Source organism: Phyllobates terribilis, unplaced genomic scaffold, assembly GCF_046119375.1.
Source record: "Phyllobates terribilis strain yellow unplaced genomic scaffold, ASM4611937v1 Scaffold_3__8_contigs__length_932513732, whole genome shotgun sequence".
Taxonomy (NCBI): domain Eukaryota; kingdom Metazoa; phylum Chordata; class Amphibia; order Anura; family Dendrobatidae; genus Phyllobates; species Phyllobates terribilis.
The window spans coordinates 537,016,454-537,041,463 of record NW_027362763.1 but is presented as its reverse complement, the minus strand read 5'-3'; the positions used below and the strand labels follow the sequence as shown (position 1 = coordinate 537,041,463).

At 42.0% G+C, this 25,010-nt stretch overlaps 1 protein-coding gene across 4 annotated transcripts in view; it reads left to right on the top strand.

Annotated features, from left to right (window-relative positions):
- The window catches only part of NHSL1 (NHS like 1), a 228,286-nt gene that overhangs the window by 77,386 nt on the left and 125,890 nt on the right, over positions 1 to 25,010 (top strand). Inside the window, exon 1 of one of the 4 annotated variants that reach the window (XM_073671330.1) lies at positions 21,829 to 22,662. The exons of the other annotated variants lie outside the window; for them this stretch is intronic. Within the exon in view, the coding sequence (XP_073527431.1) occupies positions 22,458 to 22,662 (205 nt within the window). The 5' untranslated portion in view covers positions 21,829 to 22,457. Of the gene's footprint in view, positions 1 to 21,828; positions 22,663 to 25,010 lie in introns of those variants that run through there. 4 annotated transcript variants of the gene reach the window in all.

Here is a 25,010-nt window from a genome sequence, read left to right as displayed (position 1 = left end):
TAGGGTCTCCATTCCTTAGAACGCCCCAAGAACAAACTAATAATAAAGTAGAAACTATTTTTACCCACGTAGTTTAGCAGAACATTCAATATCACTGTTTACTGTGCCCAACAATTGGGAGAACTGGACACAATTATTTGACATTATGTGTCAGTATGCTTGTACGGGTAAAATGAGACGTTTCTAAATCTTTCTGACTTTTATGAGAATTGTTGAAAAATAAAAAACCTGTTGATCTAGGGAAGGAATGGGATACTTTGCTAGTTGCCCATTTTCTATAAACCAGGCCCTGCCTTGGCCTGGAGATTTTTCCTATACTGTCTGACATGAGAAGAATGAGAACAACCTGTTGGAGCTGTGTGGGTGAACTATGACTCCATGAATTGTTCATGAGCGCTCTGGGTGTCGCCGGATGATATAATACCATCTATAATTCAAAACCTGTGTGTTTGAACAGCGGCGAATGCTTATTTGAATATGTTCTACAAAAGCTTCTTTCTTTGTGTTTGTAACTCCAGAGGCCTTCCCCTATAATTTATGGTTAGCAGAAGACTTGCATGCGGGGCAGGGAGATGGGGTCTGTGTGACGTCCCCAAGGCTTGGATTACAGCAAGTGCATGAAGGACGAGTGTTCTTCCTCTACTCGCTGGTCAGCATCTTTGTGACGTAGTAATAATAATAGTCTGGTTTTCGCCGGAGGGCTGGAGCGTCATCAGTGATCATTCTAGCTGCGTACAAAGGGTTTCATTGTTTAGCCTCACAGTTACTTTCTATACCACATACTGGCTGTATGTACACTCCCTATAACACATATTCCCAAAGTGGGCTCTGAACTAAATTTTAGGGTTGGGCTGGGTCCACACAAAGCGTAACCAGAGTATTCTGCCGCCTCTGAGTAATGTGTAATATATCAATCATCACTTATGTTCATTTTTATGTGACTTCCGCACACACAGGAACGCTCGGCTCCAATGGGCTCCTCTGGTGTCTTGCCTCTTAGTTTGTTATTCAGCAGAATAACTGATTTAACACTTCCAATGTGAACAGAGTCTTATACCAATGTCAACCTTATGCATAATATTTTTTAAATGTTTGTGTGAAATTAAACTTGTTCATAGGTATATTGTGCTCTTGCGGCTTTTGTTGGCTTCTATGAACTCAAGGTGATATGTTATTTTTCAAAACCCTTTCTCGACTCCCTGAACCGCACATAGAGGATTTTTTTTTTCCATCAGATTCAACTGTAGAGTGCTATGTTAATAGATTTTTTTTTAGAATAAGATTATGTTTCATTGTTCCCATATTGCATATATTTTCGGTTCCGTGATCTGTCATAGTGTCACATTTATGGTCACAAAAATCCTAAAACATGTTTCATAACTATTTAGAAATGGAATTGTATTACTTCTGACACAGATAATATCCACCCTGACTCTCACATGCAATGTTTTTCAAAATGTGGGCTAGCCTGACCCCTTGTGGACAAATGTAAGAATGCAACTTCAGTTTTTATCTGATGCATGGTTATGTACTGTAAACTATTACAAGTGACTAGCATAAAATATCACACTCTATTGGATCATATATAGTAATGTATATTATAATGTGACGCTCTATCATGTAGCACTGTAATATATTACTATTATGCACAGACATGATTTATACATTTTGCATGAGATGATTGTCTGAGGACTGTCCTCAGGCTTTTCGCAGATCATGGGAATGAATCTGCACAGCATCATATATGACACATGTGAACTGACCCATAAATATATACTGTAATTGTGTAGATGTACAATTGCAAAAAAGTCAAGATGCACTGAATGAAAAATTGTTATCAAAGAGTTATTTAAAGATGGACGCTACAACTGCTGTAAGTCCTGTAAGCATGGGCGAGGCTCATCCGGCTGAGTGCAGCTGACTCATCTATACTGAAATTACAGGGAGCGGATGAAGCGGAGTTTAAAGATGTTCAATGTTGAGCTAACACCAATCCTTTTTTTGGGAATGCTTTCTGCTCGAGGTTACCGTCTAAATGATATGGTGCATTGTGGTTTGTAGAGTACTTGTAGCTGACTATGTCACACAGCTACAGTAGTTACTTGTACAATATGGTTTCATAGTTGTCACAATGCAGATTTTACATCTGAACTTTCTGCTTAAAGGGATTCTCTCAGAATTGATAGGAAGAAAGAAACAGTCATTATAAATATGTTCCTAAATATCTTTAATTAGCATTTCACCTTAGTTTTTGTGTAGGGAGCTGAGCACTATAGTACATCAAAATTGCCACTGTCATGTTACACTGAGGAAATATGTTTTAGAATGTGAATAAGGGCATGTGTAGTAGGAAGCTCTGCTGCTGTGACCTAGAGATCATTTTAAAAATAATAATAATTGTATTTATATAGTGCCTCAATAGACTAATAATAATTGTATTTATATAGTGCCTCAATAGACTAATAATAATTGTATTTATATAGTGCCTCAATAGACTAATAATAATTGTATTTATATAGTGCCTCAATAGACAAAAAATAACCTTAAAAAAGTTTTTTTCCCTTTTTCCTCGTCTTTAATGTTGCTGTTATACAGCCATGCCTTCCTATTTAAGTACTCAAAAATAAAGACAATGACAGCCTTTGTATAAATATTATCGTCATATCAATAGAGTAGACAGCAGTGTGAGTGGCCTCCTCTTACCTCAGCATCCATGTCATCTAAAGTACTAGATCAGATACACAGTGTGGACAGCAGTGTGAGCAGCCTATTCTAACCTATGCATCCATGGCATCTCCAGTATTAGATCAGATAGACAGAGTGGACATCAGTTTAATCAGCCTCTTCTTTTATCAGCACAGCAGAGTGAGCAGCCTATTGTTGCCTCAGGACCTCTGTTATCTTCAATATTAGATCAGATAGTCAGGATGTACAGCAGTGTGAGTGGACTCTTTTTACCTCAGCATCCATGGTATCTCTAGTATTTGATCAGCTAGACAGGGTGGACAGCAATGTAATCAACCTTATCTTACCTAAGATCCTCTGGTCAGGGTTGGCGTCAGCACCCGGCGCACCCGGGCAAGTGCCGGGGCCGTGAGCAGGCGGAGGGGCCCACTCACCGTTGGGCACCCCGGCGTGCTATAGGACCCGTGAGCGGTGCTGTGCCGGTGTCAGCGCCCGCTCCCCCCCTGCTTGCTCAAGGCCCCAGCAGCACAATACTTACCTTTCCCCATGCCTCTGCAGTAGCTCTGGTCTCTTCCGCGGCTGCTGCACTGTGACGTCTCAGGTCAGAGGGCGCCGTGACGTCTTTACACCGCGCTCTCTCCTGAGCAGTCACAGGCAGCGCAGAGCGGGAAGACGCCGGCAATGCTGAGAAGTCCAGAGCAGCTATTGTAGAATTTACAATAGATATCTCTCATGTAATGTAAGAAGTGAAATCTTCGGCATTGTACTATATATAGTTATATGAAAAAGTTTGGGCACCCCTATTAATCTTAAGCTTAATGTTTTATAAAAATTGGTGTTTTTTCAACAGCTATTTCAGTTTGATACATGTAATAACTGTTGGACACAGTAATGTTTCTGCCTTGAAATGAGGTTTATTGTACTAACAGAAAATGTGCAATCTGCATTCAAACAAAATTTGACAGGTGCATAAGTATGGGCACCCTTATCATTTTCTTGTTTTAAATACTCCTATCTACTTTTTACTGACTTACTAAAGCACTTTTTTTGGTTTTGTAGTCTCATTGAGCTTTGAACTTCATAGCCAGGTGTATGCAATCATGAGAAAAGCTACTTAAAGTGGCCACTTGCAAGTTGTTCTCCTGTTTGAATCTCCTCTGAAGAGTGGCATCATGGGCTCCTCAAAACAACTGTCAAATGATCTGAAAACCAAGATTATTCAACATAGTTGTTCAGGGGAAGGATACAAAAAGCTGCCTTTCGCCGAGTATACTCGGATGAGCACCGAGTAGTTACAGCTGCTCGGTGATATGTTTGAATCACTCTCGTGTGCATGATTTGCGACTGTTTGACAGCTTTAATACATGTGATGAATGTCTGCTTCTTACACATTCCTCACATGTATTAAAGCTGTCAAACCTTCACAAATCATTCACACAGGAGTTATTCAAACATAACACGGAGCACGCAGTAAATACTCGGTGCTCGTCCGAGCATACTCGGCGAAAGGGTTAACAGAACATACTCCCTCATCACTACCCCTAATATCTCCAGTATTAGATAATCATTGTATGTAGCAGTGCGTGTTATGATCTGCTACAGGGACTAAGGAAAGACAGGAGAACTGTCCCTACAATAGAACTAAACTGGATCCCTACGATGTAACGGGGAACCTGATCCTGCGATCAGACCCGCTAAAGTCCTCGGCTAGTCTGAACGAAGACCTATAGATGTGAGGGAGGGATCCCTACAAGAACTAGGGACTGGGATAAGTTGGACACCTCCTAGCAGAAATAGTAGCAGTCAAAGACAAACACACAACAAAAAGCATAGAGGTCAGAAGACCTAGCAAAACTAACAGAGAACAGCAACAGAGCACCAAGCTAGCTCAAGAGTAGTAAATACAATGAAGTCCAGCAAGACCAGGAGGGCGGAGCCGGATTAAATAGGAAAAAATGGTCATGTGACCAGCAAACTAAAAAAAAACTAACAGGAGAGTTCTAACAGTACCCCCTCTTCTAAGAGGATCCTCCGGATCCCCTAGGCCCAGGCTTACCAGGAAACCTCCTGTGAAACGCTCTGACAAGTCTGGAAGCAGAAACATCATCCGCCCTCACCCATGAGTTATCCTCAGGTCCGAAACCCTTCCAAGCGACGAGATACTGCAAACTCCCTCTATACCGTCTAGAATTTAGGATGCGGGAAATTTCATATTCCCCGTCCTCCACCACCGGAGGAACAGTGGCAGAGGCGTCACCATCAGACACATCAGTTTTTTTCAACAGAGAAACATGAAACACCGGGTTAATCTTCCAGGACGTAGGAACCTCCAACCTAACAGCAGATTGGTTAACTATCTGAAGCACCTTAAAGGGCCCTACGAACTTGGGACCCAATTTTTTAGAAGGAATCCTCAATCGCAGATTCTTAGAGGACAACCAAACCATGTCACCAACAGCAAACAAAACCTCTTGCCGTTTCCTATCAAAGTACCTCTTAGATTTTTTGTTAGCCTCCTGAAGATTACCACGCACATCCGTCCAAACTCTCTCCAAATCACCGGAAAAACTCTCCTCCTCAGGCACAGCCGAAACCAATTTGGAGAATGACCCAAAAACCTCTGTATCGATTTCAAACCAATAGGCCTAGGCCATTCCTGCACAGCTTGAACTTTAACCGGGTCCATCTCAAAACCTTCACTGGAGATAATGTAGCCCAAAAAACTAATTCTCTGTACAGCGAACTCACATTTCTCCAGGTTAGCAAAAAGCGAATTGTCCATTAATAACTGTAATACCTTACGTACGCTCCGCCAATGAGACTCCAGATCAGGCGAATAAATCAGAATGTCATCCAAATACACAACCACATTTTTGCCGATTAAAGGTCTAAGGATGTCATTAATAAGATTCTGAAAAAATGCTGGAGCATTGGTAAGACCAAAAGGCATAACCAGATTCTCAAAATGACCCACAGGAGTGTTAAAAGCAGTCTTCCATTCATCACCCTCCTTCATGCGCAACAAATTGTATGCCCCCCGGAGATCAATTTTAGAGAACCACTTGGCCCCCACTAACTGGTTAAATAAATCAGGAATCAATGGCAGTGGGTAAGGATTGCGTACAGTAATTTTATTAATCTCACGAAAGTCCAGACAAGGACGTAAACCGCCATCTTTTTTTTTTACAAAAAAAAATCCAACAGCCACAGGAGACTTGGAAGGCCTAATGTGACCGGCGGCCAAGCTTGTCTGTATGTATTCCTCCAAAGCCTTTCTCTCAGGAATAGTAAGATTAAATAAACGACTTTTAGGAAGAGTCGCTCCAGGGACAAATTCAATGGTACAATCATAATCTCTATGGGGAGGCAAAATTTGTGACTCCTCCTCAGAAAAAACTCTCCAAAAATCCTGAATAGGTACAGGCAATTCCCCTTTATCCACAGCAGCAATACGTCCATTACAACACTTGTCATAACACTTAGGGCTCCAGGACTTAATTTCATTGGTAGACCAATCCAGTACAGGATTGTGCAATTTTAACCAGGGTAACCCCAATATTACGGAGAAGGCAAATTATCCAATACCACCAAATCCAAATTTTCTTGGTGAATACCATTAATAGTGAGGGGAAATTCACAGACCTTATGAGTAACACTCTTCAAGGGAGAGCCATCAACAGAAACCACAGCAATAGGGGATGACAAAGTTTTAGGTTCTAATCTAAGTTTTTCCAAGAATCCCCCATCAATCACATTCAGAGTAGAACCACAATCCACAAATACCCGAAATTCAATTAATTCATCCTGAGCAGCAGTAGTGGCAGATAGGAATACTCCCTTAGAATTTAAACAGGCAATACGGGCATAACTGACCATTTTTTTTTTTCTTCATACGAAGCACACAGTTCTTAATAAAATGACCAGAATTTCCGCAATAGAGCACAAGCCTTCAGAAAGCCTGCGATCTTTTTCCTGAGAGCGGGGTGCCATCGCCCCAATCTCCATCGGCTCTCCATTGTCAGCACAGACCCTCTCAAGACTCGGAGCTGACATAGCAGAGGATTTGCTCTCATTAACCCTTGCACGCAGTCTCCTGTCCACCCGTATAGCTAATTGCATTGCTTCCTGCAAGTTTCCAGGTGTGGGATAAGCAATCAGTAAATCCTTAACCCTTTCACCTAGCCCTGCAAGAAACAAGCTTTTCAAAGCTGAATCGTTCCACCCCACCTGGGCCGACCACCGATGGAAGTGAGAACAATATTTTTCCACATTACCTGATCCCTGCCTCAAACGTCTCAATTCAGACTCAGCAGATGAGACACGATCAGGATCATCATACAACAAACCCAAAGCAGAAAAAAACTATCCACTGATCTAAAGCACGGATCACTAGGTTGGAGAGAGAAGGCCCATCCCTGAGGATCTTTGCGCAAAAGTGACATTATGAACCCTATGCGCTGTGATTCATCACCAGAGGATCCGGGACTCAAACGAAAATACAATAAACAAGCATTTTTAAAGAAAAAAAATCTTGTTGTTCGCCAAAAAATAAATCAGGCAGACGTACCTTTGGTTCCACAAAATGTGCTCCAGAACAGCTACTCACGTGTTGTTGGAGCTTGGCCACCTCCAGAGAGAGTCCCTGCAAGCGTTGAGCCAAATCTTGAACCGAGACCATGATGGAAAACTGGAGGTCTTTCCTTAGAGAAAATTTTTTTTTTTTTTCTTTTAGGGCTGGACTTACTGTTATGATCTGCTACAGGGACTAAGGAAAGACAGGAGAACTGTCCCTACAATAGAACTAAACTGGATCCCTACGATGTAACGGGGAACCTGATCCTGCGATCAGACCCGCTAAAGTCCTCGGCTAGTCTGAACGAAGACCTATAGATGTGAGGGAGGGATCCCTACAAGAACTAGGGACTGGGATAAGTTGGACACCTCCTAGCAGAAATAGTAGCAGTCAAAGACAAACACACAACAAAAAGCATAGAGGTCAGAAGACCTAGCAAAACTAACAGAGAACGGCAACAGAGCACCAAGCTAGCTCAAGAGTAGTAAATACAATGAAGTCCAGCAAGACCAGGAGGGCGGAGCTGGATTAAATAGGCAAAAATGGTCATGTGACCAGCAAACTAAAAAAAACTAACAGGAGAGTTCTAACAGTGCGAACATCTTCTTATATCTGCACACCATCTGCACACAGTATTAGATCAGATAGACAGGGTGGACAGCAGTGCGAGCAGCTTCTTCTTACGTCACCACCCTTGGGATCTCCATTATTAGATCAGAAACACAGGGTGGACAGCAATGTTAACAGCCTATTCTTACCTCAGCCCTCCAATATTAGATTAGATTGTGAGCCCCAATGGGGACAGTGATGCTGATGTTTGTAAAGCACTGTGGAATTAATGGCACTATATAAGTGAGTAAAATAAGTAATAACAGTGAACAGCAGTTTGAGCACCATCTTCTTACCTCAGTACTTCTGGTATCTCCAAAATTAGATCAGAAAGACAGGATAAACAGTAGTGTGATCAAATTTTTCTTACCTCAACATGCCTGGTATCTCCTGTATTAGATTAGAAAGACATGATAAACAGCAGTGTGATCAACCTCTTCTTAAATCAGCACCTCTGTGTTAGGTGCATGCCGCTAGGTTTAGATAGGGGCGAGACAGATCTCATGAACTCTTGGAATCCTGGGGGAACCATTACTCAGGGAGACCATACATTTCAGCTTTCCCAGGCATAAGATATATTCACTTTCTGGCACAGACACACTTGACGGAGTCCTCATGAACAGGTGAACAGTAGAATTTAATGTAGAAGCACGACCAGTACAAATCAAGTCCTTTACGGCAACAGGCTTTCCCTTATTCAACATCAAACAGTTTCTTCACAAAGGCACAGTAGTACACAGCATTCTTTATAGCACAGTGAGATGGAGGAGTGGGGGGGGGGGGGGTTGCTGAGGAAGATGATCCCTGTGACACAATTCCTTCCAGTCCTTATCTTCCTGCCCAATGATAGACTTTCTCACCTAGCAGCACCAGGGGTTTCTCACCTTTGCCCTGCTTCACTCTTTACTGGAATTCTGTTCCACTATGGTTCACTTGCCTGAACTCCTGTGAGATAAAGATCACACATCACTCATCTCTTGGCTGCTGCCAGAATAGTAAACAACTTCCCCACAATCCCCCTGGGGCTCTGCTAACCACTCCCTGACTCTTGTAACTGTATTAACCCTTCTAGTTGCTGGATGCTTCAGAAGCAAACAACTTCCTGTCTCCTGTGATTGTGTTAACTATTCTAGTTGCTGGATGCTTTTGAAGCAACAGCACTACTTTTGCCTGTCACATCTGATATATAGAACGGATGGACATCAGCATGAGCAACCTCTTCTTAACTCAGTGCCCCAGTGTTTCCCGTATAAGATCAGATACACAGGGTGGACAGCAGTGTGATCAACCTTTTTTTTTACCTCTGCACCACTGATATTTCCAGTATTAGATCAGATAAACAGGGTGGACAGCATTAAGAGTGGACACTTCTTACTTTAGCACCCATGGTATCTTGTATTAGATCAGAAATATATGGTGCACAGCAATGTAAGCAGCCTCTTCTTATGTCAGCCTCTTATATTCAGCATTAGATCAGATAACCAAGGGTGTACAGCAGGGTGAGCAGTCTCTTCTTACCTCAGCACCCACCTATTAGATCAGAAAGACAAGGTGGACAGCAGCGTGAGTGGCCTTTTTTACATAAGAACCCCTGGTATCTCCATTATTAGATCAGAAAGATGGGGTGGACAACAGTGTGAGCAGTCTCTTCTTACCCCAGCTCCCCTGGTACCTCCAGTATTAGATCAGAATCTACTGTGAACACATCTTCCTACCCTTGAATGGAGGGAGTGGCGCATATTCTGCACATGCTCACGTGCACCTGTCCTATTGACAAGACCTGTCAGTGTAACAAAACAGCAGCTATTTTAATTCTATAGTGATTACATCCCTGGACAAAATGAGTGTGATTTGCTCACTAAATCCTTTTCAAATGTTTTTGTTCCAAAAGCTGAAAGTAGATTTGAGTTTATTTAGGAGCCTCTCCCAAGATCCTACCTAGAGGTCTCTTCCTGCTTCCAAACTGGGCTAGGTTTTGAAATATCTACCAAAGGCAGTATTTCTTTCAACAGATGACTGAAAACAACCCATATAATTATAGATGCAACCATGTCATGTGACTGTTGACCCCATTATATGCAAGCGTCTCAGACCACCATATAGGATATTTTCAGCTAATAATGTAGCCATTGATCATCATTGGCCGGAAAAGTCCAACTTACTGGACCATTAATCTGTTGGGGAACAGTAGAAAAAAAATGTTTGTTTGTTTAATGGAAACAGCTGACAATTGTTTTCTATGGCCAAAATCAGCCATTTTGGCCGACTTCTGTCCAATGTGAATGGGGACCTTAAGAAGCCAGTATGTTATCTGGAGTCAGGAATTTAGTAACCACAAGCAAGTCAACATTTGCAAATCCTAGGTAATTATCTGACCTGAGATAGAGGGAGATCAGAATTGTTTGCTAACAAAAGATGACTATATTGAATTGTACTTTATTCTTAAAAGTGGAAAATGAGGCTCTTGTCTAAGAGCTTCACACTTTATAATAATATTATATATCTGTTATTGACCTAATTTATGAAAGAAAGTCAAGATATTCAGTCTGAATTGCTGAAAACGATTTCTCATAGCATTCTTAAAGAAGTGAATGAGATCTACAGTACAGACCAAAAGTTTGGACATACCTTCTCATTTAAAGATTTTTCTGTATTTTCATGACTTTGAAAATTGTACATTCACACTGAAGGCATCAAAACTATGAATTAATACATGTGGAATTATATACTTAACAAAAAAGTGTGAAAGAACTGAAAATGTGTCTTATATTCTAGGTTCTTCAAAGTAGCCACCTTTTGCTTTGATGACTGCTTTGCACACTCTTGGCATTCTCTTGATGAGCTTCAAGAGGTAGTCACCGGAAATGGTTTTCACTTCACAGGTGTGCCCTGTCAGGTTTAATAAGTGGGATTTCTTACCTTATCAATGGGGTTGGGACCATCAGTTGTGTTGTGCAGAAGTCAGGTGGATACACAGCTGATAGTCCTACTGAATAGACTGTTAGAATTTGTATTACGGCAAGAAAAAGGCAGCTAAGTAAAGAAAAACGAGTGGCCATCATTACTTTAAGAAATGAAGGTGAGTCAGTCCGAAAAATTGGGCAAACTTTGAATGTGTCCCCAAGTGCAGTTGCAAAAACCATCAAGCGCCACAAAGAAACTGGCTCACATGAGGACCGCCCCAGGAAAGGAAGACCAAGAGTCACCTCTGCTTCTGAGGATAAGTTTATCCGAGTCACCAGCCTCAGAAATCGCAGGGTAACAGCAGCTCAGATTAGAGACCAGGTCAATGCCACACAGAGTTCTAGCAGCAGACACATCTCTACAGCAACTGTTAAGATTAAGAGGAGACTTTGTGCAGCAGGCCTTCATGGTAAAATACCTGCTAGGAAACCACTGCTAAGGACAGGCAACAACCAGAAGAGACTTGTTTGGGCTAAAGAACACAAGGAATGGACATTAGATCAGTGGAAATCTGTGCTTTGGTGTGATGAGTCCAAATTTGAGATCTTTGGTTCCAACCACCGTGTCTTTGTGCGACGCAGAGAAGGTGAACGGATGGACTCTACATGCCTGGTTCCCACCGTGAAGCATGGAGGAGGAGGTGTGATGGTGTGGGGGTGCTTTGCTGGTGACACTGTTGGGGATTTATTCAAAATTGAAGGCATACTGAATCAGCATGGCTACCACAGCATCTTGCAGCAGCATGCTATTCCATCCGGTTTGCGTTTAGTTGGACCATCATTTATTTTTCAACAAGACAATGACCCAAAACACACCTCCAGGCTGTGTAAGGGCTATTTGACCAAGAAGTAGAGTGATGGGGTGCTACGCCAGATGACCTGGCCTCCACAGTCACCAGACCTGAACCCAATCGAGATGGTTTGGGGTGAGCTGGACCGCAGAGTGAAGGCAAAAGGGCCAACAAGTGCTAAGCATCTCTGGTAACTCCTTCAAGATTGTTGGAAGACCATTTCCGGTGACTACCTCTTGAAGCTCATCAAGAGAATGCCAAGAGTGTGCAAAGCAGTCATCAAAACTAAAGGTGGCTACTTTGAAGAACCGAGAATATAAGACATATTTTCAGTTGTTTCACACTTTTTTGTTAAGTATATAATTCCACATGTGTTAATTCATAGTTTTGATGCCTTCAGTGTGAATGTACAATTTTCATAGTCATGAAAATACAGAAAAATCTTTAAATGAGAAGGTAACATAGTAACATAGTTTTTAAGGTTGAAGGAAGACTAAGTCCATCTAGTTCAACCCATAGCCTAACTTGTTGATCCAGAGGAAGGCAAAAAAAAAACATGTGGCAACACTAAGCTCCACATTGGGGAAAAAAATTCCTTCCCGACTCCATACGACAATCAGACTAGTTCCCTGGATCAACGCCCTATCAAGGAATCTAGTATATATAACCTGTAATATTATACTTTTCAAGAAAGGCATCCATGCCTTTCTTAAATTTTAAGTGAATCACTCATTACAACCTCATGCGGCAGAGAGATCCATAGTCTCACTGCTCTTACAGTAAAGAATCCCCGTCTGTGATTATGATTAAACCTTCTTTCCTCCAGACGTAGAAGATTCCCCCTTGTCCCCGTCTCTGGCCTCAGAGTAAAAAGATCAGTAGAATGGTCTTTGTACTGTCCCCTCATATACTTGTACATAGTAATAAATCACCCCCAAGCCTTCTTTTTTCCACAGTAAATAACCCCAAGTGTAATAACCTGTCTTGGTATTGCAGACCCCCCAGTCCTCTAATAACCTTGGTCGCTCTTCTCTGCACCCTCTCTAGTTCAGCTATGTCTTTCTTATACACCGGAGACCAGAACTGTACACAGTATTCTAAGTGTGGTCGCACTAGTGACTTGTATAGAGGAAAAATTATGTTCTCCTCATGAGCATCTATGCCTCTTTTAATGCATCCCATTATTTTATTTGCCTTTGCAGCAGCTGTCTGACACTGGCCACCAAACGTGAGCTTGTCGTCCACCAATACACCCAGGTCTTTTTCAGTGACAGTTTTGCCCAGTGTTTTACAATTAAGCATATAATTATACATTTTATTTCCTCTGCCCAAGTGCATTACCTTACATTTATCCCCATTAAAGCTCATTTGCCATTTATCAGCCCAAGCTTCTAGTTTACATAGAATCTCCTGTAATATAAAATTGTCCTCCTCTGTATTGATTACCCTGCAGAGTTTAGTGTCATCTGCAAATATTGAAATACTACTCTGTATGCCCCCTACAAGGTCATTAATAAATATGTTAAAAAGAAGGTGGCCCAATACTGACCCCTGTGGTACCCCACTGTTAACTGTGACCCAGTCTGAGTGTGTTCCATTAATAACCACCCTTTGTTTCCTATCACTGAGCCAATTCTTAACCCACATACATATATTTTCCCCTATCCCCATTGTTCTCATTTTATGTATCAACCTTTTGTGTGGAACCGTATCAAAAGCTTTTGAAAAGTCCATATACACAACATCCACTGCATTTCCTTGGTCCAGTCTGGAACTTGCCTCCTCATAAAAACTGATCAGATTAGTTTGACAGGAACGGTCCCTCGTAAACCCATGTTGATATTGGGTCATGTGGTTATTCTTCTTCAGATACTCTAGTATAGCATCTCTTAGGAAACCCTCCTGGACTTTACCCACAGTAGAGGTTAAGCTTACTGGCCTATAATTTCCAAGTTCAGTTTTTGTCCCCTTTTTGAACATTGGCACCACATTTGCTATACGCCAGTCCTGTGGTACAGATCCTGTTATTATGGAATCTTTAAAGATTAAAAATAATGGTCTATCTATGACGTTACTTAATTCCTGCTGTACTCGCGGGTGTATCCCATCCGGGCCTGGGGATTTGTCAACTTTAGTGATTTTTAGACGCCGCCGTACTTCCTGCTGGGTTAAGCAAGTGACATTTAATGGAGAATTTTTGTTATCACTAATCATGTTTTCTGTCATGCAATTTTCTTGTGTAAATACGGTTGAAAAAAAATCATTTAGCATATTGGCTTTTTCCTCATCCTCATCCACCATTTCACCCAGACTATTTTTAAGGGGGCTAACACTATCATTTTTTAGTTTTTTACTATTTATGTAGTTAAAGAATATTTTGGGGTTATTTTTACTTTCTCTGGCAATGATTCTCTCTGCCTCAATGTTTGCTGCCTTGATTTGGTTTTTACAGAATTTATTTAATTTTCTATATTTATTTAATGCCTCATCACTACCTACTTGCTTTACTTCTCTAAATGCTTTCTTTTTGTCACTTATTGCGCCCCTTACAGCTCTATTTAGCCATAGTGGTTTCCTCCTATTTCTAGCATGTTTATTCCCATAGGGTATATATTGTGCACAGGTCCTATTCAGGATGCTAATAAATATATCCCATTTGCTTTGTGTAGCTTTATGTCTCAGGATATCTTATTGCACTAAGATCATCTCTCAACCGTTGGAAATTTTTGCTTCCTGAAGTTTGGTGTCCTTGTAACCCCTCTACTACACATCTTATTAAAGGTTACATGAAAACATATTATTTTGTGATCACTATTACCCAAGTGACCCCCAACGCGTATATCTGATATGCGGTCTGGCCTATTGGTTAATATTAGGTTTAGCAGTGCCCCCCTTCTTGTTGGGTCCTGAACCAGTTGTGAAAGGTAATGGTCTCTCATAGTTGTCAAAAAGCTATTACCTTTGCTTGAGCTACAGGTTTCTGTTATCCAATGTATTTCAAGGTAATTAAAGTCCCCCATAATAATGACTTCTCCTTGAGTCGCTGCTTCATCTGTTTGCTTTACGAGGATATTCTCCGCTGCTTCCATTATTTTTGGAGACTTATAACAAACCCCTATCAGTAATTTATTTTTTCCCCCTCCCCTTATCTCCACCCACAGGGACTCTACATTTTCATTAGATTCACATATATCCTCCTGCAAGATGGGTTTTAAGGATGATTTTACATATAAACACCCCCCCCCTCTTGTTTGTACGGTCATTTCTGAACAGACTATAGCCCTGTAGATTAACTGCCCAGTCATGGCTCTCGTCCAGCCACGTCTCAGATATCCCTACCATGTCATAATTATTTTCCAACAAAATTAATTCTAATTCCTCCATTTTGTTGGTGAGGCTTCTGGCATTAGTGTACATTCATTTTATGTATCTCTCTGTACCTCTATTCCTTCTTACTTTATTGACTGTTCTAACCCCACCCCCAATTTCTTTATTTGTGCCCAGGTCACTATCTGCACTATCTTCCCCACCTATAAAATGAATACCCTCCCCCCTAATCTCTAGTTTAAACACTCCTCCAACCTTATAGCCATTTTCTCCCCCTGCACAGCTGCACCCTCCCCATTGAGGTGCAGCCGGTCCCTAGCGTAGAGTCTGTAGCCAACTGAGAAGTCGGCTAAGTTCTCCAGGAACCCAAATCCCACCTTCCTACACCAGTTCTTGAGCCACTTATTTATCTCCCTAATCTCCCGTTGCCTCTCTGGCGTGGCACGTGGTACCGGTAGTATTTCAGAGAATACCACCTTGGAGGTCCTTGCTTTCATCTTGCAGCCTAATTCCCTGAAATCATCTTTAAGGACCTTCCACCTACCTCTATCTTTGTCATTTGTGCCAATGTGCACCATGACCGTTGGGTCCTGACCAGCCCCTCCCAGTAATCTGTCAACCTGATCAGCGATGTGCCGGACTCTACCGCCAGGTAGGCAGCACACTGTTCGACCATCCCTGTCTTTGTGACAGATTGCCCTATCTGTTCCCCTAATAATTGTGTCCCCCACTACCAGCACCTGCCTGGCCTGCCCTGCTCTCCTGTTTCCCTCTTTACTGGAGCTGACACTCCTCCGGCTTTCAGGGGACATGCCTTGCTGCAGCAGTGCTACCCCTGTACCGTCACCCCTCTCATCTGCCAACTTTGCAAACTTATTGGGGTGTGCCAGATCAGGGCTAACCTCCCTAGCACTCTTCCCTCTACCCCCCCTTGTAACTGTCACCCAACTAGCGGCCTCACTGTCTTGCAGCTCCCTACTAGCACCATCCCCCACATCTACCCCAGTGAGCAGCTGTTCAGTGAGCAGCAGACTCCTTTCCATATTGTCAATGGATCTCAGTGTTGCCAGCTGCTCATTTAGATCCAGTACCTGGGCTTCCAAACGCACAAAGTGCACACATCTCGCGCAGCAGTAAGCAACCCCGACCGGCTGTTCAAGGAATGCATACATGTGGCAAGATGTACACTGGATAGCATTGCCAATAATGGAGCTAATTTCCTAATGGGGATTACAATAGACAGAAATGTTAAGAAAAAAGTGTTGTAAAGAATTAATAAAATACAGACAGCAATTCAGTCCAAATTCCTCCCTTCCAAACTCCCTGAATCCAAAGTCACTGAAAAACAAGTCACACACTTACTTTCGTTTGCACTTACACTCCGGTCACACTCAGCTCGTTCACACTCGCTAAGGAAGAAGATTTAAAGAGGTTTTTTTTCCCCTTTTGCAGCAATCCACCCTACAGCTCAATGCACCACCAAAGGACTGGATGCCCAACCAGCTGCCCCTTATAAACCCTTAATTATGACCCCTCCCCCTTAATTAACCCCTTGTGAGTATAGCTACACCTCAGGATTTTAGTGCAATGTAGTTAACCCTTAAATACCCAGGTAGTAAACTAAGAAACTGTAAAACTGTAGTGAGAAAATAGGTTTTCAAAAGCCCAATAAAACTAAACAGGTAGAAAAGCACTCAGCAGGTCACAATTCAGCAACTCACCGCACAGGTATTTTCTGCAGGATTCCCAAATACCTCTTCACTGAAAAACAAGTCACACACTTACTTTCGTTTGCACTCACGCTCCGGTCACACTCAGCTCGTTCACACTCGCTAACTAAGAAGATTTAAAGAGTTTTTTTTTTTCCCTTTTGCAGCAATGCACCCCACAGCTCAATGCACTTCCAAATGGAAGGTGTGTCCAAACTTTTGGTCTGTACTGTATATTCATTGATTTGTTTGTTAATTGCAATATAATGGAAAATAGTCTAAACAGCTGGAGCCATGGTACATGTACCCAGCCTTAGACCTGCGATAGCTGTCAGGCAAGCCATTTCTCCCATGTGCATGCTCAGTCTACTCCAATCATTGTCCATAGCCAAGTACACTGATCGGCTTTCTCCATCAGTCCTATAGACGCACCTCTGCTCCATTCAATAGGGGTCTGCAGAGCCCACTGCTTGGGGTTCCAGAGCCCTGTTCTCAGGAACGCTGGAGGTCTGACCGCTAGATAGGGTATAACATGTGTTTTTGGGCTCAGAAGTAAAACACCTGGATAATTTGAAGAGAAATCTTATTTTGTCAGATTTTTATTTTTCCATACAGAAGATATAGGTAGTGCATCAAGAGTGACCATTAAGTTTGATTTTCAGTGGCTTCCCTCAAAACCTGCTTGGTACAGCAAGAAAAATCCAATATCGGCTTACCTCACTAGATCAATAACGAGATAATAATGGCAGCAGCTTCTGTGTGCCTAATAGGTAACAATGACACTCTTGTGTCTACAAATATCCGGCTTAATCATGTCATTTTGCTAGGCTCTGCATGTTAGCGGGAAATGCATTATTTGGCTTGGCTGTTTGCATTACCTCATAGGGCGATTTCCATTGCAGATCAGCGACTAAATGATTAACTTACAACATGACAGTTGGTAGATTCACTGTACTCTGGGTTTCTAAGGGCCAAAGGTTCTTCCAGTATGCCTGACTGATTCATGCACTGGGGTAATCGGATACCGGCGTTACTTCATTGCGTTCTGCTAACCACATGCAGAATATTAAGTACTTTGTAATGTAAACTATATTCATTTCAAACATATTCAGCAACGTTATGGTGAAAAAGTGCAAAAATAATTATGAGTGATAGAGTTTACTACATAAGTAAAACTGAAGTGCTCCCTCCTATATGTAAAGTCTACCGCAGAAGCAAAACCACGGCTTCTTAGGCATGCTGGAAATTTGTCATATACGCTCAAGATTTACAGTGCAGTCAATATGTTGTTGGAAGACGCAATAAATGTATTTAAATGCAGACTCATGTAAAGGGAAAGATAGATGCAACACTGCAGAACTTCTGAACAAAGAGTGATTGGAACGTGGACCCAATTATAACCAATTATCTTAGGTGCTCAGCTCAACGACTTCCTAAAGCATAATGCCACCAAAATGATAGACAGGCGCAGTATTTTATTCTACATAAGACTACTGGAGTGTCTAGTAAGAAAAAAATACATTCCAAAAGACAAATTGTATCATCAAGGAATGCTGGGAAATTTCAGCTCTGAAGGTTGCGGACTACCTCTTGAAGCTCATCAAGAGAATGCCAAGAGTGTGCAAAGCAGTCACCAAAGCAAAAGGTGGCTACTTTGAAGAACCTAGAATATAAGACATATTTTCAGTTGTTTCACACTTTTTTGTTAAGTATATAATTCCACATGTGTTAATTCATAGTTTTGATGCCTTCAGTGTGAATGTACAATTTCCATAGTTAAGAAAATACAGAAAAATCTTTAAATGAGAAGGCGTGTCCAAACTTTTGGTCTGTACTGTATATATATATATATATATATATATATATATATATATATGTGTATGTATGTTTGTATGTATATATATCAGTATAGGTTTACTTTTAATGGCTATATGAGAATATATTGTATGAAGGTGACTTTACACTTTTCCCATGTGTGAAGTTGCTATCTTGAGAACAAGTAAAGCCTGGCCTGTCAGCTGCCATGCTGTCCTATAGAGTAATGCTGAGTCTACTCCATTGTGTAGTGTTAGGAATGTCTGGCATGTCACCTGTCACATCCGAACTGTGAAACTTTCTATACAGGTGTTACAACTCATCATTGATAGTGTACATAATGTAGCCATGCAGGAAAGGAACAGATCAGATGCATACAGTTTTGATGAAGTTTGCCCTTGCTTATATAAGTGGGAAAAATATAATATATAAACTATTACCTGGATCTGGATTTTCCAGATGGCAGAATTCTTTATGTTCATTGCTGTATAAATATTTTATTTCCTAATAATAGCTATTGGCTAATTATACAGCTTATTAATATAGTTAAATTGCAAAAGGTGCCCAATTTGTAGGTTAATCTTTGCAGGTTCACTTCCAACTTGTCCTTGATACAGGAGAGGGATCCCTGTGTTAGCACATAATTGGCACTGTGTGTGAAGGGGGCTGGCTGACTACTCATATCAATAACTAAGCCAGTCCTCTTCTCTGTCTGCATATCAGCTTGGATATAGAAGGGGGCTGGCTGACTACTCGTTTCAATAACTAAGCCAGTCCTCTTCTCTGTCTGCATATAAGCTGTCATAGAGAAGGGAGCTGGCTAACTACTCATATCAATAAGTAGGCCAGTCTTCTTTTCTGTCTACACATCTGCTGGGATATAGAAGGTGGCTGGCTAACTACTCATATCAATAACTAAGACAGTCATCTTGTCTGTCTACACATCAGCTGTCATAGAGAAGGGAGCTGGCTAACTACTCATATCAATAAGTAGGCCAGTCATCTTTTCTGTCTACACATCTGCTGGGATATAGAAGGGGGCTGGCTAACTACTCATATCAATAACTAAGACCGTCCTCTTCTCTGTGTACACATCAGCTGTCATAGAGAAGGGAGCTGGCTCATGTCAATAAGTAGGCCAGTCCTTTTCTCTGTCTACACATCAGCTGGGATACAGAAGGGGGCTGGCTAGCTACTCATATCAATCAGTAAGCCAGTCCTGTTATCTGTCTACAAATGAGCTGTGGTAGAGAAAAAGGCTGGCATAGCTATTAAAATGAGCCAGTCAGCCAGCCCCTTCATACATATCACTGTGGAAGTGTCAAGCACAGCTCAGAAGTGAAGCTGATGAGACCCACGAGCAGCGCTGATTTCTACACATTATGGAAGGATTTTAGTAAGTTGTGTAACTTGCTATTTTAATAATAATCTTTATTTCTATAGCGCCAATATATTCCTCAGCACTTTACAATTCAGATATTTAAGTAGTATTTTTTTAGTGCATAGTTGATATAAAACAAAGTAGTGCAAGTCATTAATCTATCTATATAATTGTCTTATCCCGTCTGTCTAGGAAATCCTGGGTCGCCGATTGGTCCGGCCGCGGCCAATCAGCGACGCGGCATTTCAGAAAAACATGGCGGCCATTAGCGGCTCATGTGCGGCACGGAGGTCAGCGGCGATGCAGCCGGGAGATGCAGCCGGCTGCTCGCAGCATAAGTCCCCAGACCGCAGGCGCCGCTGACCTACATGCGGCTATCGTCGGAAGATCAGCGGCTACGGACGCTTATCTCCCGAGGACAAGTGTGACGCCCCTCCCCTCCCCTCTCCTCCCATCCCTCCCCCCGCTTGATCAGGACCCTGGCACCCGGCGTCATACTTACCCCTCCCCGTGCCTGCGGAGCAGCTCCTGTGTCTTCCGCTGGTGCTCTGTGACGTCTCAGGTCAGAGGGCGCGGTGACGTCTTTACACCGCGCTCTCTCCTGAGCGGTCACAGCGCACAGCGGGAAGATGCCGGCTACGCTGGAGTCCAGAGAAGCAGTGAGGTGAGTATTGGATTTTTTTTTTTTTTTTGTATGGGGCCATAGGGGACCTGCATGGGGCACTATGGGGGGATGTGACATCCTGCATGGGGTATTATATAGGGGGGATGTGACTTCCTGCATGGGGCACTATGGAGAGATGTGACATCTTGCATGGGGCACTATGAAGAGATGTGACAGCCTGCATGGGGCACTATGGAGAGATGTGACATCCTGCATGGGGTATTATATAGGGGGGATGTGACAGCCTGCATGGGGCACTATGGAGAGATGTGACATCCTGCATGGGGTATTATATGGGGGGGATGTGACATCCTGCATGGGGCACTATAGGGGGATGTGACATCCTGCATGGGGTATTATATAGGGGGGATGTGACTTCCTGCATGGGGCATTATATAGTGGGGATGTGACATCCTGCATGGGGTATTATATACAGGGGATGTGACATCCTGCATGGGGTATTATATAGGGGGGATGTGACAGCCTGCATGGGGCACTATGGAGAGATGTGACATCCTGCATAGGGTATTATATGCATGGGGTATTATATACAGAGGATGTGACATCCTGCATGGGGTATTATATAGGGGGGATGTGACTTCCTGCATGGGGCATTATAAGGGAGGGGGGGATGTGACATCCTGCATGGGGCATTATAAAGGAGGGTCGGGAGACATATGCTAGAATAACCGATGCGTTAGAATCGGGCCACCATCTAGTCTTTTATAATCTTCTTAATTATAAAGTGCAGAATATGTTGGCGCTATAGAAATAAAAAGGATTATTATGAGATGACACCGATCGTTCTACCGACACAGACAGTGTGATTGTAATGTGTATGGGAACTTGAATTGTAGGATTTTAGAGCAGACTGCATTGTGATCTCAACCCAGAGAAAATATATTCAATGTCAGCATTTTTAGCTTTATACTACATTAGCACAATTTCTTGCATTCTGTTACTAATCATTAATGCTCCTACTACAGTATTGAATTGTGGATTACCTAAAATCACAGATAAGCGGGTGTCAGATAGTATCGAGTATAGACCAAATATCCCTTAGCTCGCTACTTTTTGGACTTTGTATAACGCTGGGGTCAGTATTGGCCATAATGTGTACATTGGCCTTAGTAAACGATATGACACAAGGTTGGATTAGAGACAGTAGTGCTACAGAATTGCTTTTTATTGGTGTGTGGTTTGACTTTTGCATATTCATATAGTGAGTGCAGGGAATATGATGCAGAGTCCTGCCAGTGCCACTGTTGTGCTATGGGACTAACCGGGGAGTGGTCTGTTCTGTGTGCTGTCAGTCCCTGTAGGGAAATCACTGAGATCACTTCACACTACAGGGAAAACACTGCTATCAGCTCTGGGCAGCAGATCTCACCTACCTGACTAAAGTTGGAAGGAGAAAGCTAAAGCCCAGCCTGGCTGGGAGAATGCTGCAGCACTGCTGAATCACAGATCTGCATTGACGTGGACTGGGACATTTCTGTAAATGGATTATCTTTCCAAGCTGCCTTTCTATGTTTTCTCCTCTTAGAAGCAGGTGAGGTTACAGTTCATAAAACAACTTTTTTTTTGCTAATGTGGAGACTGCTGAGTTTCCTCATATAGAAGTCTGAGAAAGCTGCATTGTATTTATTCCTACTGGGCTAGGAGTGGTTGTCACCGTAGGAGAAGCGACTGGACTACGACTGGTTGTCACCGTAGGAAAAGCGACTGGACTACGACTGGTTGTCACTGTAGGAAAAGACTCCTTAAAGGCTTGACACAATTTATAACTCAAGACAGCAGCAGAATATATATCTTCTTTATTCTCACTTGAAATGGTGTTTTCAAGACATTTGGCTGTATTCCTAAGACGACCACAATTTAAAGACTTGGCACATTACCCACAGTTTTCTCTGTGAATTGGCACAGCACCTGCAGAAACCATGAGAAAGGAGGCCGGTTCGGGAAGTTTTAGGGCCAACAGGAACTCACAGGGTTCCCTGTCTACAGCTGTGAGCTGGTTAAACTTCTCCTCCTTGTCCCGGAGAACGAAAAAGTTATTTCGTAGTGATGGAGAGCTTTCTTCAAGGAGATGGAAGCCAGAAGATGATCATGATTATTGGGAATTTCAAAGACGCAGTAAAAAAGGTAAAGTAAGGACAAATATAAAACAGATTTGTGAAATTATTTGCACTTTTTTGGGGGGTATTAACACAGTTTTACAGGGGGTCTTTGGCATTTTTATTTCCCCATAGGCTTGCAGATTTAGAAAATAACAAATCGCAGCTATATTCACCTTCCTCAGGTCTAGCACTGCCTCTCTGCTGCAGCCCCAGTCTTGGTTGACAGGCCGCAGTGGAGTTTAGCAGTGTTTTTTAATTCCAACATCTGCAATCCTATGGAGGAAAAAATAAAAATCCTGAGCACCCCAGTTAAATATAACCTCTTACTCAGGTCCATTAAGGTGGACCTCCTGTTCTAGTAGAGCTTGGAACCCTGATCAATGGACCAGTGGTTTATAGTTAAGCTGGTAATAGACATGTTTTTATCCACAGACCATTGGTGAAATCTGCCAACAATATGATGTCTGTAAGGCCACGGCCCCACTATCAGTATTTGGTCAGTATTTGGTCAGTATTTTTTCTCAGGAGTGGGAGCCAAAACCAGGAGTGGGTGATAAATGCAGAATTGGTGACTTGTTTCTATTATACCTTTTCTATGATTGTTCCTCACCTGGTTTTGGCTCCCACTCCTGAGAAAAAATACTGACCGAATACTGACCAAATACTGATAGTGGGGCCGTGGCCTAATGGTCGTACACGTATGATTGGTAGACTACTAGTAAAGGCTTGGTCCACTGATGATCTGCAAATACATATTATGGCCAATCTAAGGGTGTTCATACACCTGCCATACCTGCGGACTGTATTGCCTCGCTGTGGTTCATTCATCCTTTGCTGCTTTAGGACATTTTTGGAATTTCAGTGATAATATCTTTTGCTGTAGTCAATGTAGATTATTGAATTGTGCCCATTTATTACGTGTGCTCAAATAGAGCCCTAATTCCGTCCTACTTCACCCATTCTCTGCAGTGGTCAGTCCTATTGTCTACACGATTTTACTCTTTTTCTCCCTTGCATTTTCACTCTTCTTGCACAGATAATAATAATGTTAGCTCCTAAGGCCACCTTGTATAGAAACAAAATGGTGATGCTAGGTGCTATTTGCTGATTTGTGTGATTAATAAATTCAAATATAAGGATAGCATATCACAGCTCCATAGATGTGTTCCCTTTCCAATGTCATTTTCATTTTACTAGGTAATGGTTTGTGCTCAGACAGATTAATTTATTGACCACAAGTATCGCTTCCATTTAATTAATTTATTTACCAGCAAAAATAAAAAAAAAATTAATAAATAAAAATTAACTGTTACAATTGTATGTATTGTTAAAATTAGTCCATTTAGAAATCCAGATGGCAATGCAGTGATCTGTAGTGACTCAAAACATATTAAAACATAGAAAACTTAGCAAATAAGAAAGTAGAAGCAACTACAACAAGAGTCCATACCGAAAGTAGTAGTACGTGTCCATTGCCCAATGATTGAGGTTCTGCTGTCTTTCATTTCTCTATCCGTGTTCTTTTTGTCCTTTTTATATGGGATTGTAAAACCTTTTATATGGGATTGTAAAACCAGCTATTGAAATAGGTCGCGGGGCACTTCCTTTTCGGCAGTATGTTTGTATGGCCCAAGTTTTTGATAAGAGTTTTGCAAAGCAACAAAGTATGTGTGTGATCTCATTGTGTTGTTATGTGTGTCCACAACAGGTCCTTGGGGTCAAACCTGTTATTTTCTGTTTTTAGCTAAGTGGCATTTTACTTGGCTAAAATGGTCCCTGACCAAGCTGTAGTTCGTAGAGTTAATTTTACTGTCAGTGAAGCTCTACTATAAATACCATATTAGGGGATTGCATTAGGAATAATTCTGTAATATACAGCTACAGCAGGAGCCATCTGCAGAATACAGGGCCTGATTATGAGACATAAGAAATCACATAAGGAATAAGGATCATTCTGTAGGGGCCTTGCATGCTTTCCTGGGTCACTTTTTAAAATACCCTGGCGCTTGTTGGTGGATTCTACTTTTAGATAAAACCTTAAAGAGAACCTGTCAGCATGATTTAGCATGATCAAGTGAAGGTATGGCCATAATGGCGCTGTTATGTAGATTCAATAGATACCTTTAGGCCATGGCCCCACTATCAGTATCTGGTCAGTTTTCGGTCAGTATTTTTTCTCAGGAATGGGAGCCAAAACCAGGTGAGGAACAATCAGAGGAAAGGTATAATAGAAACAAGTCACCAATTCTGCATTTATCACCCATTCCTGGTTTTGGCTTCCACTCCTGAGAAAAAATACTGACCGAATACCGATAGTGGGGCCGTGGCCTTAGTGAATTAATCTGCTTCCTGGTTGTTCTTTAATCTGCATTT